The 18,167-nt window shown below is 40.5% G+C and overlaps 1 protein-coding gene across 2 annotated transcripts in view; it reads right to left on the reverse strand.

Annotated features, from left to right (window-relative positions):
* LOC129709077 (protein HIRA) overlaps positions 1 to 18,167 on the reverse strand; it is a 69,288-nt gene that overhangs the window by 13,759 nt on the left and 37,362 nt on the right. For both annotated transcript variants that reach the window (XM_055655177.1, XM_055655176.1), the window contains 6 exons: positions 17,721 to 17,925; positions 15,308 to 15,406; positions 14,563 to 14,711; positions 10,953 to 11,114; positions 10,012 to 10,070; positions 3,239 to 3,344 (listed from right to left, as the gene is read on the reverse strand). In XM_055655177.1, the coding sequence (XP_055511152.1) occupies positions 3,239 to 3,344; positions 10,012 to 10,070; positions 10,953 to 11,114; positions 14,563 to 14,711; positions 15,308 to 15,406; positions 17,721 to 17,925 (780 nt within the window). The remainder of the gene's footprint in view (positions 1 to 3,238; positions 3,345 to 10,011; positions 10,071 to 10,952; positions 11,115 to 14,562; positions 14,712 to 15,307; positions 15,407 to 17,720; positions 17,926 to 18,167) is intronic.

Below are 18,167 nucleotides of genomic sequence, written 5' to 3' on the forward strand. Positions count from 1 at the left end.
TGGCCAATGCACAGAAACATATCTGAATGGTCGGTTTATTATCTTTACAAACAGCACCAGTGTGCTGCCCACAAAATAGATTGTTTATACCAAGGGGAAATCCCGAGCACACAAAATATCTACATCTGATTAAAAACACACCCCAGAGCACTATTTATGAATGTACAACTACTGAGTTAGATCTATTTGAAAGTACAAGCAACTCCCCAGTTAGTCAAATCAGTTAACTGGTATTAGTTACATATTTTTAGGTTTGTTCATCTTCAGACCAACAAGAAAGCTGCCATTAGAGGTGAGCAATGCAAGTAAGAAAATAATGTTTCAAAAAAACTTTAAGTAAAACTTATTCGAAGCATTTTGAGACCATGCACAAAGTTAAACTTTGTGCTTGAGAGAGTTACACAATAAAGAGCTGCAGTGCAAAGCATTCTGACAAAGGAAGCTTGCATTGACGTCAAAGGACAGGAGCTTTCTGATGAATCGACAAGGACCAGTCTGTCCATCAAGCTTTCAGAGACTCTCAGATTGCATCGACCAGCATGGAATCTCCAAATCCAAACCAAAATTTAAAGAGAAGCAAATATATATTTAGAAAGAAAGAATAGCGTTGCTAAGACAAATGGAGTGAAATTAAGTGTTTAGTTCCTAGTCAGAATCATCACAACCATGATGGCCATGATCACTGCAGCAATGCTGCATTCACAATTCACAATTACAATTACATTATTATTCTGTGAATGAAATATTGCATACAGAGTGCAATATTTTATTCACAGAATAATAATGGAACTGTTACCCACAAATAACTTGTCTGCGCTGTGCATTTAATGGCATCCGCATTATCCTTACTTAATAATCAGATGATTGTTGAAATTGCTGTACAGCAATGAAGTATTGATTCAGCACATCACACTAGATATCTCCAAAGAATGACTGCTTGCCACACTAATCTCATTTCCTGCTATTTCCCAACAAACCTTGGGATGTTATCCCTTCACTGTTTACCTCATTCCCAAGTGCTCAGATTGATATGACCTTAATTGCCCTTCGTGGTCATAACTCCATCTTCTAATAACCTTTTATTGTACATTTTTCCGTCATATTTTGACATTGATCCTCAAGTTATGCCTTTGCCAGCAATGAACATCCACACAAGCAAGTTGATGCATAATTAATCCTCTCCTCTCTGCTATGTGTAGTACAAAGTCTTGTAAACCTTAAACTCCTATTTTCCAGGAAATGCAGCACTGCATCTCCTCCATAATCTCATTTTCTTTCATGATAGTGGCCACCACCTGGTTAAACCTTTCAAAGATGGTGCCATTTAACAATTCACTTAGCTTGCTAGTCACAATAGAACCAAATCTGAATCTGAATCTGAAATGGTATTGCATCAAGCTGCTCGGCAGCACAGGGGCAGAGTTACTGCCTTACAGCACCAAAGGCCAAGGTTCGACCCTGACTATGGGTGCTGTCATTATGAAGTTTGTACGTTCTCCCTGTGACTGGGTGGGTTTTCTCCAGGTGCACTGGTTTGTAGGTAATTGGCTTCAGTAAAATTCCCCCCAGTGTGTAGGATACGAAGCTCGATAACATTGAACTAGTGTAGAGGTGATTATCAGCAGTCGAAGGGCTTGTTTCCACACTGTGTTGCAGTAAACTAAACTAAACGTAATGAGGAAGGCTTAGTGAGCGATCTTGTTGTGCAGAGCCCCTTGGGCAACAGTGACCATAATATGGTTGAATTCTGCATTAGGATGGAAAGTGACACGCTAAGTCAGAGACTAGGGTCCTGAACTTAAAGAAAGGAGACTTAAAGTATGAGACGGGAATTGGCTAGGATGGACGGGCAAATTATACTTAAAGGGTTGACGGTGGAGATGGAATAGACATTTGTCTATAGTCTGAAAAATGAGTAAAGACCGTACTTAAGTGTGAATATCTGGAACTAACAAATGGCACAAATATAGGTCTCAAGGTATTAGAAGAAAAAGTAAAGGCCAGCAATGTGTTAAGGAAACAGAAGATTAGATGATGAACGGAGAGGTTGTGTAATGCCCGGCTCACCCGAGTCATCAGGAAAGGAAGGGTGACACTATCAGACTTCAAGATGAAAAACAAGTTGATTTCAATCTTTCTAAGGATACATACTTGTTCTGTTCACCTCATACCGTCAATCGCTTGAGAAACACATTCAGTCAGAGTTTGGAACTTTGGAATTCATGAATTTGGGGACATTAATTGAATCAATGTACACAAAAATGCTGAAGAAACTCAGCGGGTGCAGCAGCATCTATGGAGCGAAGGAAATAGGCGACGTTTCGGGTCAAAACCCTTCTTCAGACTGATGGGGGGTGGGGGGGGGGAGGAATGAAAAAGTGGAAGGAAAATGAATGTATTAGCTCAAGTATTGAATCATGTGTTAGCATACTTGGATTGTTTTCTCTCGAGCATCAGAGGCTGAGAAAACCTGATGCATGTATATAAAATTATTAGAGGCATTGATAGGGTGGATCGACAGAACCTCCCCCCCCCCCCCCCCCCCCCAAGGGTGGAAATGTCAAAGCCTAGAGCGCATAGCTTTATAGTGAGAGGGGCAAAGTTTAAAAGAATTGCAGGGAACAAGATTTTTTATACTGAGAGTATAAGGTGCCTGGAATGTATTGCCAAGGGTGTTTGTTGAGGCAGATGTGATGGTGGAGTTTAAGAGGCTTTCAGATAGGCACATAGATATGCAGGGAATGGAGGGATATGGATCACCTGCAGATAGAGGAGATTCATTTAACTTGGCATCATGCTGATATTGCAGGTCAAATGGCCTGTTCCTGTGTTGTACTGTTCTATGTTCTGAGAGGAGGATGGATTGCAGTTGGGGCAAACCACAATGTTCACGCCAAAGTCATGAATAATGGTAGCAAGAAATAGCATTTAAGCGTATGTTGACGCCATTCAACATGAGTAGAATGGAAAACCTTGCCACGCCCATATGAGGTTGGGACCATTGCAGACGCAATGTTGCGTTGGTGCATTGGAAAGGTGATTGAAGGTCACTATGGAAAAGTCTTACACAAGAGAAAAGTATAGAATCTATTCCTTTATTGACATAAAACACATGCCAAAGCTGCTCTCTCCTGTCCTGCAATGATCATTTGTTCTAATTAAAAACAACTTTTCCCTTTTAAAAAAAAAACTGTTTTAGACAAGGCTCTATTCAACCAATAAAATGTTAATTTCTTACCATGTGCAAAGGGATGTATTGAAGCAGTATGACTTGCCATTGGACAAAGTGACCACTGGAACGCCATGATGTGTAAGCAGCGATTGGGTTATAGTGGTATCATTACCTGTGAACAAAATGCAAGAGTATCTTAAAGCTTAGCCTACAGATTACTTCATGTTATTAAGCTTACAGTGTCAGGGACCACACATTATTCCTTAACATATAATACAGGGGCAACTCTTTTAAGGGTCTGGGAAAACAATGCCTTCTGCAACATGACATCTGAGAAAAGGATTATGATGGACCCTTAAATCCAGATGGACAAAGCTCAATGTGGCACCTTCGTCTGGGTTTACAGTTTATTCCGTAATGCAGCCACCTGATAACTTATTCATTGCAATGGACTGTGCAATACAGCATTGTGTCAAACATTACAGGGCCATGGATAATTTTGCACTGTAACAACGATGGTTTTAAATGGAACCCAGTATACAGACACTTCCCGACTAACCCCAGGGTTGTGTAGTCAGATGTTACACTGATCAATAGACAATAGGTGCAGGAGTAGGCCATTCGGCCCTTCGAGCCAGCACCGCCATTCAATGTCATCATGGCTGATCATCCCCAATCAGTACCCCGTTTCTTCCTTCTCCCCATATCCCATGACCGCTATTTTTAAGAGCCCTATCTAGCTCTCTCTTGAAAGCATCCAGAGAACCTGCCTCCACCGCCCTCTGAGGCAGAGAATTCCACAGTTGGAAACTGAAGTAATACTACGCATGCATCATTCACTATTCATACAGTGGGGTATCAGTGGGAGCATCCACGGGTTCAGCTGACTGGCTTGCGAAAACGGCTGCATGTGCAGTGGTGCACTGCTTCTGAGAGTGCCAAGATGTGCGCTCGGAAATAAAGCGCAAGTGTAAGTTTACTTAAGGGCCCTACTGCATACAGTGCCCTCCATAATGTTTAGGTCAAAGACCCATCATTTATTTATTTGCCTTTGTACTCCACAATTTGAGATTCGTAATAGAAAAAAAATCACATGTGGTTAAAGTGCACATTGTCATATTTTATACATTTTGGCTTCACCATGTATAAATTACAGCTGTGTTTATACATAGTCCCTCCATTTCAGGGCACCATAATATTTGGGACACATGGCTTCACAGGCGTTTGTAATTGCTCAGGCGTGTTTAACTGCCTCCTTAAATGCAGGTATAAGAGAGCTCACAGCACCTAGTCTTTCCTCCAGTCTTTCCAACACCCTTGGAAACTTTTATTGCTGTTTATCAATACAAGGACCAAAGTTGTGCCAATGAAAGTCAAAGAAGCCATTATGAGGCTGAGAAACAAGAATAAAACTGTTAGAGACATCAGCCAAACCTTAGGCTTACCAAAATTAACCCGTTTGGAACATCACTAAGAAAGATAGCACTGGTGAGCTTGGTAATCGCAAAGGGTCTGGCAGGCCAAGGAAGACCTCCACAGCTGATGATAGAAGAATTCTCTCGATAATAAAGAAAAATCCCCAAACACCTGTCCGACAGATCAGAAACACTCTTCAGGAGTCAGGTGTGGATTTGTCAATGACCACTATCTGCAGAAGACTTCATGAACAGAAATACAGAGGTACACTGTAAGAAGCAAACCACTGTTTAGACGCAAATATAGGATGGCCAGGTTACAGTTTGCCAAGTACTTAAAGAGCAGCCACAGCTCTGAAAAAAGGTCTTGTGACTAGCTGAGACTAAGATTAACATAACAGAGTGATGGCAAGAGCAAAGTATGTAGGAGAGAAGGAACTGCCCAAGATCCAAAGCATACCACCTCATCTGTGAAACACGGTGGTGGGGTGTTTTGGCCTGGGCATGTATGGCTGCTGAAGGTACTGGCTCACTTATCGTCATTGATGATACAACTAGCTGATGGTAGTAGCATAATGAATTCTGAAGTGTATCGACACATGCTATCTGATCAAGTTCAAACAAATGCCTCAAAACTCATTGGCCGGCAGTTCATTCAACAGCAAGACAATGATCCCAAACATATTGCTAAAGCAACAAAGGAGTTTTTCAAAGCTACAAAATGGTCAATTCTTGAGTGGCCAAGTCAATCACCCAATCTGAACCCAATTGAGCATACCTTTCATATGCTGAAGAGAAAACTGAAGGGGACTAGCCCCTAAAACAAGCATAAGCTGAAGATGGCTGCAATACAGGCCTGGCAGAGCATCACCAGAGAAGACACCCAGCAACTGGTGATGTCCATGAATCACATACTTCAAGCAGTCATTGCATGCAAAGGATATGCAACAGAATACTAAACATGACTACTTATATATACATGACATTACTGTGTCCCAAACACATGGGGGGGGGGGGGGGGGACAAACGACTATGTATAAACACTGCTGTAATTTCTACATGGTGAAACCAAAATGTATAAAAATGGCCTTCATTAACATCTGACAATGTGCACTTTAACCACATATACTTTTTTCCAAATACAAATCTCAAATTGTGGAATACAGAGGCAAGTAAATAAATGATGGGTCTTTGTCCCAAAAATCATGGAGGGCACTGTAAATCGGGGAGTGCCTGTGTTTAGCTATTGCAGCACTGAGTACACAAAAGATCAAATTCATACACAATTGCCTTGTACCAATTTTCTCCAGATTCTTGCATCAAATTACTGCAAAGTAGCATTAACAGAAAGAGTCTTAGTTTGCTTACAATCTTCTTTTAGCTAAGTAAAAGGCAAGTCTAAGAACTCAAACCCAATTAACCGATTTGTGGAGAAGTTAATAATGAGCTGCGGATGAAAAGGTTTGTATTTTGAAAACAACACTGAACCATCTGAAAATGGTTATCAAAATTGCAGCAGAATCTCGATACCTTGGCCATGTGGGCTGAGGTATGGTTGATGGAATTTAAAACAGAGAAGTGTGAGGTGTTGGACTTTGGAAAGTCTAACCTGGGCAGGACCTACACAGTGAATGGTAGGCCTCTGGGAAGTGTTGCAGAACAGAGAGATCGAGGAGTGCAGGTACATAGTTCCTTGAAGGAGGCATCACAAAAGGATGATGGGGTGGTCAAAAAGTATTTTGGCACATTGGCCTTAATCAGTCAGAGTATTGAATATAGAAGTTAGGAGGTCATGTTGCAGTTATACAAGCTGTTGGTGAGGCCGCATTTGGAGTATTGTTGTGTTCATTTCTAAACACCATGTTATAGGAAAGATGTTGTTAAGTTGGAATGGGTGAAGAGGAGATTAACAAGGATGTTGCGAGGACTCGAGGGTCTGAGCTATATGGAGAGGTTAGACAGGCTGGGACTATTCCCTGGAGCACAGGGGGATGAGGAGTGATCTCATATAGGTGTATAAAATCATGAGAGAAATTGATTGGGTAGATGCATTGTCTTTTGCCCAGTGTAGGGCAATTAAGAACCAAAGGGCATAAGTTTAATTGAAGGGGAAAGATTTTATCAGAATCTGAGGGTGTAACTTTTCAAACAAAGGGTGGTGGGTATAGGGAACAAGCTGCTGAAGGAGTTCGTGGAGGCAGGGACTATCTCAACGTTTAAGAAGCAATTATACAGGTACATGGATAGGACGGGTTTAGAGCGATACGAGCCAAACGCAGGCAAGTGGGACTAATGTAGATGGGACATGTTGTTGGGTGGTGTAGGCAAGTTGGGTCGAAGGCCTGTTTCCACACTGTATGACTAACACTGTATTCAACTAGTTACTATAACTAAATTTCATAGCATTCGCCCCTTTACACCTGTGCTGCATTTCTGAAAGGCCTATAGATTTAGTCCCACTTTTTCCACTCTTTCTCCTCAGTTCTACTACTTCATTTTCAAAGTATACCCACGTCCTTTTTGGAAATTAATGTAGAACCTTTCCACCATTCTCCCAAAAATGTACTTAGATCATTTGATCTAACAAAGTTGATACTATTTGATCAAATAAAGTTTTAATCTTCCCTCGTTCATTCATTTTATCCACAATCTGCCACAAGAAATACCTACATTTTCTGAAATCCTTCTCCAGATTGGATCTGAAGAAGTCTCCTGCTGCAGAACAGCGTCAATCCATTTTCCTCTCCAGAAGCCGACTGACCCACTGATTTACACCAGCAGTTTTTGTGCTCAAGATTCAAGCATCCGTAGTCTCTTGTGACTCCTTATTATCCTCTTCAATAACCTGCATAAATCTAAATTCTAATAAATTCCCCTTTAGCCTCATTTGCTCCAAGGAAAATATTTCACAAATCTGAATAGTTACTACAAGCTACGCACCAAGAATGACTGGATGTGGTGTTTGGCAAGTTGTAAGTTTCAAGTGGAAATTCATTTCTCAAGTAACTGAAGTACAACAAGACTAGATGTCCACATAATAAAGATAAATAATTATTGATTGGGACACTAAGCAGAATTCCTATTTATTGCACCACTAGAATTTTCTTCTCTTTTTTAATTAAACTCCAATGGTTAGGAAACTTCATTTAGATATGCCGGGTAAATAAAAAATGGAATGGTAAGCTATGTGACATGATGGTAAAGAAAACTTGAGTTCTGAACAATGGCATTTCACAATTCACACGCCTGTTGTTTAACCATGACGTTACTATAGCAGATGGAAGAGGAAGTGTTTGTTTTTCTCAAGCTGATTTGACTCCAAGGAAACAGATGTACAGGAAAAGGCAAAAAAACTAAGACTGTTGTGACAAAACATTAAGTGTAAACTTTTTATTTTAGTTCACTCAAGTCCCTGCTCGGGTTTCAGTACATCCAGGTGCGGCTGACAAAACAGCTCGGGGAACGTTCAATGGCTCAATGTTTGCATATTACAACCGTGCTAAGAAATTTAGAGAAATTATTAAATGATTAATTTTAAAAAGCATTCCAAGGCAAAGAAAAAGATGCATTTCTATCTTTTGAATACTGCCATTATCAAGATATCCTCCCACCGCTCTCCCCCAGCCCGACCCAATCAACATCCTGGGAGCAACCAAAAGAATAAACTGAATCAGCCAGGATCATACAGTGGTGACGAGAGCAGATCAGAAGTTGAGTATTGTCTAGTGTGTGATTCACCAAACACCCAAAAGCTTTTCCATTGTCTACAAGTCACAATCACAAGTCTGAGGGAACACTCTGCAATGGCCTGGATGAGTGCAACTTCAATACCATTGAACAAATTTATCATCAAAGACCATGAACATTGATCAGTATCCCATCCACAACAGTAAACCTTCAAGTACTATTTTAAAATACGGTCGCAAATTCATTAAAGCTCAACAGCAAATTTATTAAAATGTCTTCACGCAAAGGTTGTGGGAATGCAGTACTCCAAGATGGCCATGGAAACCGAATAAATGGGGGAATAGGTGGTTACTCGTGCCAAACTATAAATGTGTTCTTTTGTCAATCTGTCTCTTTAAATTATAAAATGATACAGATACGTTTCTAGGAGACCCAAATAGCAGACATAAAGAAACGTGATGATTGCAGCCTTTACAGCTCGTTACCAAAGGGGCCACATTTCAATTTCAATAAATATGATACTGAACGGCTCAATATTTTGTACATTTTCTACAACAAATAACACCCACTTCCACTTCTGCAATATTACCCACACTTGTCCTTACGTTTTATATGTTGCTGAACCCTAATGCGTAATTATATCATCTCCAGACGTGACTACTTCAACTATTCTCCTATAAATTATGTCTCCCCGATACTGCCACACGCATTCTCTCTCACATTTGGCCCTTTTTGCCCAACAACTCTCCTGCTAAGCTAAGTTTTATTCCCAACCCTCCAGAACATCAATATTAAAGACTTATCCATGGATTTATGTCTCAGAACAAAGAACGCTCCTCCTCCAGGACTTGTTTCTGCCAATATTTCACATTAAGCATGCTTCCCCGAGCCTGGCCTTTTACAACCACATTCCTTTTTGTTTGCCATCTGCCTTTTCTACTGTCTACAACGTCTGCTCTAAACTATATAGTATTTAAACCTCCCTCATTTTTAAAATGTATTCCAACCCATCGCTTCCAGTGTTTTATTTTCCTAAATGCTCCCTTCCTTGTTCAACATCCGTTTCCTTTCTTTTGATGGATGGCAGAGATTTTTTAATTTTGAAACCACAACATAAAATTAATATATTGTTATCATTCTTGTGAATGATTAAAGCTGTCTAGCCATTAAGGCAACAGTAAATGAAGAATGAAAGCACTTACTTTATGGGTACTAAAAATACAGAGAATTAACAGCAAATCTGCAAAAAATGCAGAGGAGAAGGTGGGCCAAACAGTTCAGTCTTGCTCCTAATGAGCTGCCATTTTGCATTAACTAAGAGAGCTATGTGGGTGCAGTTCACAAAAATATATCAGGCTGAGTTGAGAATAGCCTTTGTTCATCTCTGCTTTTTACTACGCATGTGCAGTTCCAGACCAGAAAATTCCCATTAACTTCCAAATATGTTTCAATCTGATCTAAAATATATTAAACCAAAGAGAATCAAAACGTTAACTGTGCTGGTTGTGAGGAGAATATAAATGCTTTACAAAATGTGGACAGTCAAGGGAAACAGTAATTTGTTAGCGAACCAGAGTAATCTCTATGTGTAGGAAAGAAGATGCTGCCTGTCCCGCTGAGTTATTCCAGCATTTTGTGTCTACCCAAGAGTAATCTCTATGAGAGTTCCATGATTCCACTCACACCCACTTTTGCAGTTAGTACATTTTGTTTGCAGCCTCACAGCTGGTCCAATACCTGATAATATAGTGATCAGAGATTCATCCTTGACCAACACAGTCTGTTTCTTTGCATCCCTGGAAGAACAAGGAAACATGAAATGCAATTATGTTCCCAGTTTGCATTCACTGCTGACCAAATTGAGAAGCAGAAACCTTTTTCAGATCTGATGCCATCAAATTAATGCTTAAAGCTGTTCCAATCCAAAACACCAAAGTCTTGCCAACAATATTTTCCCCTTAACAATTTCACGTCTTTGGATACATTGTTGCTTTCTCATCTTTTTTCCACCCATAAAATATTCCAATCACCTTTTAGAGATTCTACTCTCCACCTCTGATATTTACTTGTCTATTTAAAAAGCTTCCTTCTCTATTGAAAAATGGAAGGCAGAATCAATTTATGTCTAAAAATTATACATGTGTTTGAAACGGAACTTAAAATGAAACTAATAACATGAAAAATATTTAATAAATTAAAAAATAGAATTTTATTTCAAAACACATTGAAAAGTTGGTATCATAAATATAAACATACATTAAGAAAAATATATTAAAAAACATGCCCCCTCCTAGTTGTTCCTACCATGCATGCCATGCAGCTGAAAGTCAGATAAGAGGTTTTTCCAAATTCTAGGCTCAGCAATTTACGGAATGCCTTTCAGTCAAAAGAAAAATGCAGCATCAGAGCATGAGATTTGATATGCACGCATCTAAGCTCCAGCATATTCCTGACTTTCACACTGCAAGTGCAATGGCAGGGAGTTTGGTGTTCGATACTTCAGTCACTGCTGTAAATCAGCAGTTCCCTAAAGAAAAAGCAGCTCCCTCCACTGGCAGAGCTGTCAACACGATGCAGTTGACCACATACATCACACTCCCACACGGTTCCATACCCCAGGTGTAACCCATTTTGATGGGCATTTTCCCTGTTGTTTTTACCCGGAGGCACGCACTTACCAGACAGAGAGAGTGGCAGTAGCCATTAGCGCCATCACAAAGTGACTTGCACAATGCAACGTGGAGATGGGCGACTGGAGGAGAATGGCTGGCAGCAACCGTCGTCCATTTGCTGAAAACACAGACACCATCCGCTCCTCGCAGGCAACACTGACAAGGTCACTGCAAAAAAAGAGATGGATTAGTGCGAGCCTGGGACTACAACAGTTAGTGAAAACATCCACAGCAACAAATTCCCAGAAACTCAGACTGGCAACTGTGCTGGGGCAGGAAGCAAGCCATTCACAAGCATGCGATCACCATCAATACTTGTAAGTTCCAGTCCAAGTCAACCATCCTCACTTAGACGTATATTGCTATTCATTCATCATTGCCCTTAGAGGATTTGAGTGGGATCCTCACCAGTAGGATATGTTGCAATTCATCGCAATCTTCTTGAAGACAGTTAGGGTTGGGCAATAAATGCTATTTAACAACAATAGATGTTATTAAGCTAGGAAGAGTGCCCCATTTATGAGAATGTTGCCAGGACTTGAGAGCCTGAGCTATGAGAGAGGTCGGGCAGGCTAGGCCTTTATTTGTTGGAGCGCAGGAGGATGAGAAATGATCTTATAGAGATGTGCAAGATTATGAAGGGAATAAATAGGGTAGATATACAGAACAGGGGAATCAAGAACCAGAAGACATGGGTTAAGACAAGAGGGGTAAGATTTAATAGTAACCTGTGGGGCAAGCTTTTTCACACGCAGAATGGTTCGTATATGGAACCAGCTGCCAGAAGAGGAAGTTGAGGCAGTTACTATAACAATATTTAAGAGACTTTAGACATAGGTAGGAAATGTTTAACGGGATATAGGTCAAAAGTGGGCAACTGGGGGTTAGTGCAGATGAGACATTTTGGTCAGCATGGGCAAGTTCAGCCAAATGGCCTGTTCTCGTGCTGTGTGATTCTATGACTGCGTAATTCAAGTTGTGCTATTTGTGCCAAACTGCATAAACTGAACGGTTGTCATTGAAGGGTGCACATTCACAAATCTGCTGCTACAGGAATATAAGCGCTCAAAATTACATTGGTTATCTTCATGGGAAGTTGGCTCTCATGGAAATGAATTGAGAGACTGGCATTTACACCAAATTCTGGACTTTTCACACAAAATGCAACATGAAAACCAACCAAATTTCTAATTGACGAATTAAAAAAAAGTCCTATTGCTTCTGTCTAAAATTACAAGCCAACAATTAGTTGAAATATTCTTACACATATAACAACGTAGCACATCATACATGAGGCTTCTGTCGACAGCTTTATGTATTATGGAGGCCAAAGGTTCAGGATTTGTGCCTCACAGCAGAATCACTCTAGTCTGAGACCTATGCACTAAACCACCAAGTGTATTTTTAATATGCAGAATTATTTCTGTTCTTTCAGGTTTTCTTCATTTGGGTCTAGGTAACTCTAGGGAGGTTCTACTGCAGTTGTACAAGGTCTTGGTGAGACCACACCAACTGTATTGCGTACAGTTTTGGTCTCCAAATCTGAGGAAGGACATTATTGCCATAGAGGGAGTACAGAGAAGGTTCACCAGATTGATTCCTGGGATGTCAGGACTTTCATATGAAGAAAGACTGGATAGACTCGGCTTGTACTCGCTAGAATTTAGAAGCTTGAGGGGGGATCTTATGGAAACTTACAAAATTCTTAAGGGGTTGGACAGGCTAGATGCATGAAGATTGTTCCCGATGTTGGGGAAATCCAGAACAAGGGGTCACAGTTTAAGGATTAGGGGGAAATCTTTTAGGACCGAGATGAGGAAAACATTTTTCACACAGAGAGTGGTGAATCTCTGGAATTCTCTGCCACAGACAGTAGTTGAGGCCAGTTCATTGGCTATATTTAAGAGGGAGTTAGATGTGGCCCTTGTGGCTAAAGGGATCAGAGGGTATGGAGAGAAGGCAGGTACAGGGTACTGAGTTGGATGATCAGCCATGATCATATTGAATGGCGGTGCAGGCTCGAAGGGCCGAATGGTCTACTCCTGCACCTATTTTCTATGTTTCTTATCATTATTTGCCCATTTATATGAATTATTGAGGTTAGAGTTCTAGAGAGCGACTACAATATTTCTCAGAACATCATTGTTGAAAGAGGTCTAAAAGGCAAAAGCTAGAAACACTAAATTTAGATATAATAATTCTGTTGAATAATGGACTCGCAGAAATGATCAGTGCATCTGTAGTCTCCAAGTAAGACCATTCTGTATAAAAATATTTAGCTTAAAATTTTTTAAGAACATTCCAGTTGCTGAGGAAACCTTTCTCTGAAACTTATTTCACTTCTGAGAATCTCTATTCAGTAGATGAAATTTTCCTTCTGAAATTCTTGTGCTTGCAGCTTAATGTAAACAGTAATAGGTTTAAAGAAAATCACATGCATGAATAAATCACACTACTTATTCCAGAATCTTAGAGCACAATGCAATGCTATTCAATTAATTGTCTCTGTGTCAGTGAAATTGGCAAGCTGCCCATCAGAGGACATTGGATGACCTTTGCATCAAAAATACCCTTCATATTCCTACTTTAAAGTTGACATCATTTTTCCACATATGGCATACAGTTTTGTTTAAACCAGTCTTAACCTGAAACATTTGCTAAATAAAGCATGGAGCAAGTGAGAACGCAGACCAGCTGCATCTTACAACAGTCGCCCTTTGGAACTCTCCCAGTGTTTAAAGTTTCATTTCATTTTTAGCCAAGCCTCTGCAGCAGGAACAGATGCCCTACACCACACACAGTAAAGAGTTGTCCCATGTTATATATAAGGATGTTTATCATCAGACTGCAAAAAGCCCTAAACATGTTGGTTGGGTCCCAGTATTAGACATTAAGGTTTATTTTTCCCTTTGCGTTATTCCCCAAGTTGGGGGGGGGGGGGGTTACTGATTCTCCCACAATGCATTGCAACCACCCAGCACCAATCATACAAAGCAAACACTTAAGTAAGTTTGTAAACCAAAATTCAGAACATGCTAACAGTCTCATTAATTAAACACAAACTATATAACTTAAAATGTTAACATATTACGCTATAACTATTATAACACCAAAATTACATAATATCAGCAGCTTCCATGAAAGGAGACTGACAATAACTTTGCACATTATTTGATTATCAAATAATACATAGAAACATAAAAAATAGGTGCATGAGGAGGCCATTCGGCCCTTCGAGCCTGCACCGCCATTCAATATGATCATGGCTGATCATATTAAAATTAAAATATTAAAATTAAGGTATCATTAATGGCACACAAACCTCACACAGGTACGAGGCTGCTACACTGCAAGTTTGAACAGCCTGGCTACGGATTGCATGCATCTCCACCATAAAAACTAAAAAACCTTATACTTTACTTAACTACTTAAAGCAGAACTACAAATAAGTATGAAAAATTCCCCTTCATAAGTTCCATGAACAAAATGAATGGTTGACAAGATCAGTGGTGCACAGTCATTCAGTCTTCCCCAAAAGCCAAAGCCAATCACCAGTTCTCTAAATCAACTCTCAGATTTCTCACCACTGGACTTTCCCCAAAGAGCTCACACTCACCAGCTTCCAGCAGCAGTGAGGATTCGACTGGTTAGTAGTGTGTCCCATTCTTTGCCTTCTCTCATGCACTTTAGCCGGCTGAGCTTCCACCCCGTTACTGTTGGAACTTCATTTTCCACCTCTATGTACATAGCTGGCTCAGTGCTCACCTGGAATTCAGTAAAGTACAAAACTTACTTTATACACATAGAAAATTGAATTAAATTCTCTCAGCTCACGTATAATATATCACCTTAAACATTTTTCTAAATAAATCTCACATTCCCCCATTTGAATTTTGTAATTACAGCACGCGCTGAAGAGATGTTCTTTGAGTTTACAACAGGGAGAATGTTAACTGCAGATGCTTTCTTTACGCTGGAGAAAATGCTCTGGAGAGAAGGAAATAAAAAGTTTTAAACATTTCCTTCGCTCCATAGATGCTGCTGCACCCGCTGAAGCTTTTCGAACAGGGAATGTTAATTTCTTTACGCTAATGCTCTAAAAAGTTTTAAACAATTAAGCTAACCGAACAATGAAGCGATATCCGTCCACCTCCAGTAGAGGGCTCCAGTACCTTGTCCACAAAGCGAGCAGAAATATTCCTGACGCACATAGTGTTGGGTAAGTTAATATTAACTTGAGTAATGGTCGCTTATGTAACATTCTTGTATTACAGGCTTAAACAGGCCCTTGCAATAAAAGGGCTTGTAAAATCCTGAAGTAGCATTTAGAAACACTGGTCCCAGACAATGCCATCTCTTACCTGTATGTTAAATGCTTTCTTTGGTGTCGGTGTCGGGAGTTTAAATACTATGACAGGGGCCGAGACACGTGATACCTCTTTTTCTGTTGAGGGAGCAGGCTGAAATAGAAGTACTTCATTCAATATTTGACTTCAGTCAAGATCGATTGTGTAAATGAAGAGTAGAAATCAGTGAAAAGACAACAATGGCACTTCCCTCATAGCACTGTCTTCATCCTGAGATGACAGGAGGTTACTAGGTACAGCAACTAGGTACAGCAAAGGTCACAGGGCCAGATCATTGTAGTATTGAAGACTTCAAAGTAATGTAGTATTGAAGACTGCACCTCCAGCCAAGTCAAGCTGTTCCAGTATTGTTACTGCTCTGGTATATACCAGACAATTGCCCAGGTGTGTTCTGTTCAATGAAGCAGCATTAATCCAATCTTATTACTTACCACCCAGTCAGTCTACTCTCAGTCCTCAACAAAGTGATGAAAGATGATATCCACAATGCAGCTCCACTTACTCTCCATGACCCTCCTCAACAATACTCTGTTTCCCAGTTTTAGGGCAAATTACCGCCTTGGACAAAACATAGCCAATGAGCTGAATTCCAGAGGCGAGTTGAGGATGATCACCCTCAATAATCACACACATAAATGGGCATCAAGGAACGAACATTCCAATGATTGGAATCATTTTGCTGTATTGCTGTGGGAGGTTAATCATCCCAGTCCCAGAACTGCTACTAGAGATCTCCAGAGCTAGTTCCTCAAGACAGTGCTCTAGGGCTAGCCATCTTCTGCTGCTTTAGCAGTGAACTTCCTTCCACTGTAACATTAGGATTGACTACATTCACAGATACGGTGTTTGAGCCATTCAAAACTAGTCAATTAATGAGTCGTGCATGGATCAAACATTGTGCAATCATCAATAAGACCATATGTACTTCATGATCTAGACAATGTTCAGGCCAAGTAACATTAATCACACAAAACAGGTTTATCATCCATCCTGGATATTCAATGGCTTTCTATCATAGCACATTGGGAGGTGGGGCGAGGGGGTTAAAGAGGTCCAAAATTCTCTTCATTGACCTGGATGGCGCAGCTCCAGCAATACTCAAAATAGTTCAACACCATTCAAGACAAAGCAGTCCACTTGACTAACAACCCACCCACCATCTCACCATGTAAACATACATTCCCTCCATCACTGACGCACAACAACTACAATGTGTACCATCACTTAAGATGCCCACCAGGCTGCTCCACCAGCATGTTCAAAACGTACAACCTCTGACTTGGAAGTGAATTGCTATTCCTTCATTGCCACTTGCTCTAAATTTCAGAACTGCCTACCAACAGTAATATGCGAGTAGGAAGGGACTGCAGACGGTGGTTTGCTCCGACAATAGACACAACAGTCAGGATTAACTCAACGGCAACAATATACGAGTGCTTTCACCATATGGATTGCAGTGGTTCAAGAAGGCTCGTCACCATCGTCTCAAGGACATTTAGGATCAGACAAAAAAATGCAGGCTTATCAGGGAGGTTATGTTAGCAAAACAGTTTGACAGGAGATACATAATATGTTTAAAATATACATGATGGTGCAACACAGAAGTTAACATCTGGCATTTTGTATAGACACTGCAATGGGAGCAGACTGGATGCACAACATAACTAATAGGCTCATAGGAAAGAATCTTAGTTGGTTGTATTGATTAGCTAACAACATATGCCGTATAACCTGACAAAGCTGTTTCGAATAAATTACACCAGGTAGATCTTCCATTCCATTGGCAAATGCAGTGAACATAGAACAGCACAACACAGGAACACGGGAACAGGCTCTTCCGACCACAGTGTCTGTGCTGGGCATGATGCCAAGTTAATCTACATTTCCCTCCATTCCTGCATATCTGCGTTCCTATCTAATAGCCTCTTAAAGGCCACAATTGTTTCAACTTCCAGTACCACCTCAGGCAACACATTCCAGAACCCACCACCCTCTGTGTAAAATAACATCTCCACCCATCTCCTTTAAACTTCCCCCCTCTGACCTGAAAACCTGGGCTTTGACATTTCTATCCTGGGAAAATTGCTCAGTCTACCCCAGTGATTGGCAACCTGGGGTCATATGCCCCCAAAGGGGCCATGGCAAATTTCAGGGGGGCCACAGAAAAATTTGGGAATTTAGGGGGCCACAGGTTCACCTTTTTTCCACTAATAATGTCAGGGGGGCCACAGAAAAATTAAAGGGGGCCATGAGCTAAAGAAGGTTTACCCTATCTCTGCCAAATGCTGCCTCTCCAAACTGGCAACGAACAGGGCCCAAACAAATGCAGTGACACAGAAAGAGATAGTATACATCCATAGAAGAATGTTTACTGACATCTTTAGGAGTGTGATAATTTCACCCGTACCTGAGTTGTTATGGTTATAGGCATATGCTTTGTTTCTTTCCTGGGTCGACCTTTCTTTTTCTTTTCCACAACTTCTGCTTCAGTGTCATACTTGCGTTTGGACGATGACGAGATTTTAGAAGCCGGAATCTTCTCGTCACTGTCACTGCTGCTCTCTTGAATTTCTCTGGGTTTCAACTCTTTGGACAGGCCCAAATCTTTACCCCTATAAAGAGAGAACCACAACAAAGATATATTATTAGCCCATCTCATTCACCTTGGATGAACCAAGTATGTCGTCAATTGGAGTGTGTCTCGAGTAAAAAAAAAAACCCTTTCATGACATCAAGAATGGATAAGATCGCAACAAATGACCTGTTCTAATGGGAGAGATGCAACATAAAATATCTGTTTTCTTGTAAGCATTAACTTCAAACTTCTGAGAAGTAATACACCTTGTAATACATT

Source organism: Leucoraja erinacea, chromosome 25, assembly GCF_028641065.1.
Source record: "Leucoraja erinacea ecotype New England chromosome 25, Leri_hhj_1, whole genome shotgun sequence".
Taxonomy (NCBI): Eukaryota; Metazoa; Chordata; class Chondrichthyes; order Rajiformes; family Rajidae; genus Leucoraja; species Leucoraja erinaceus.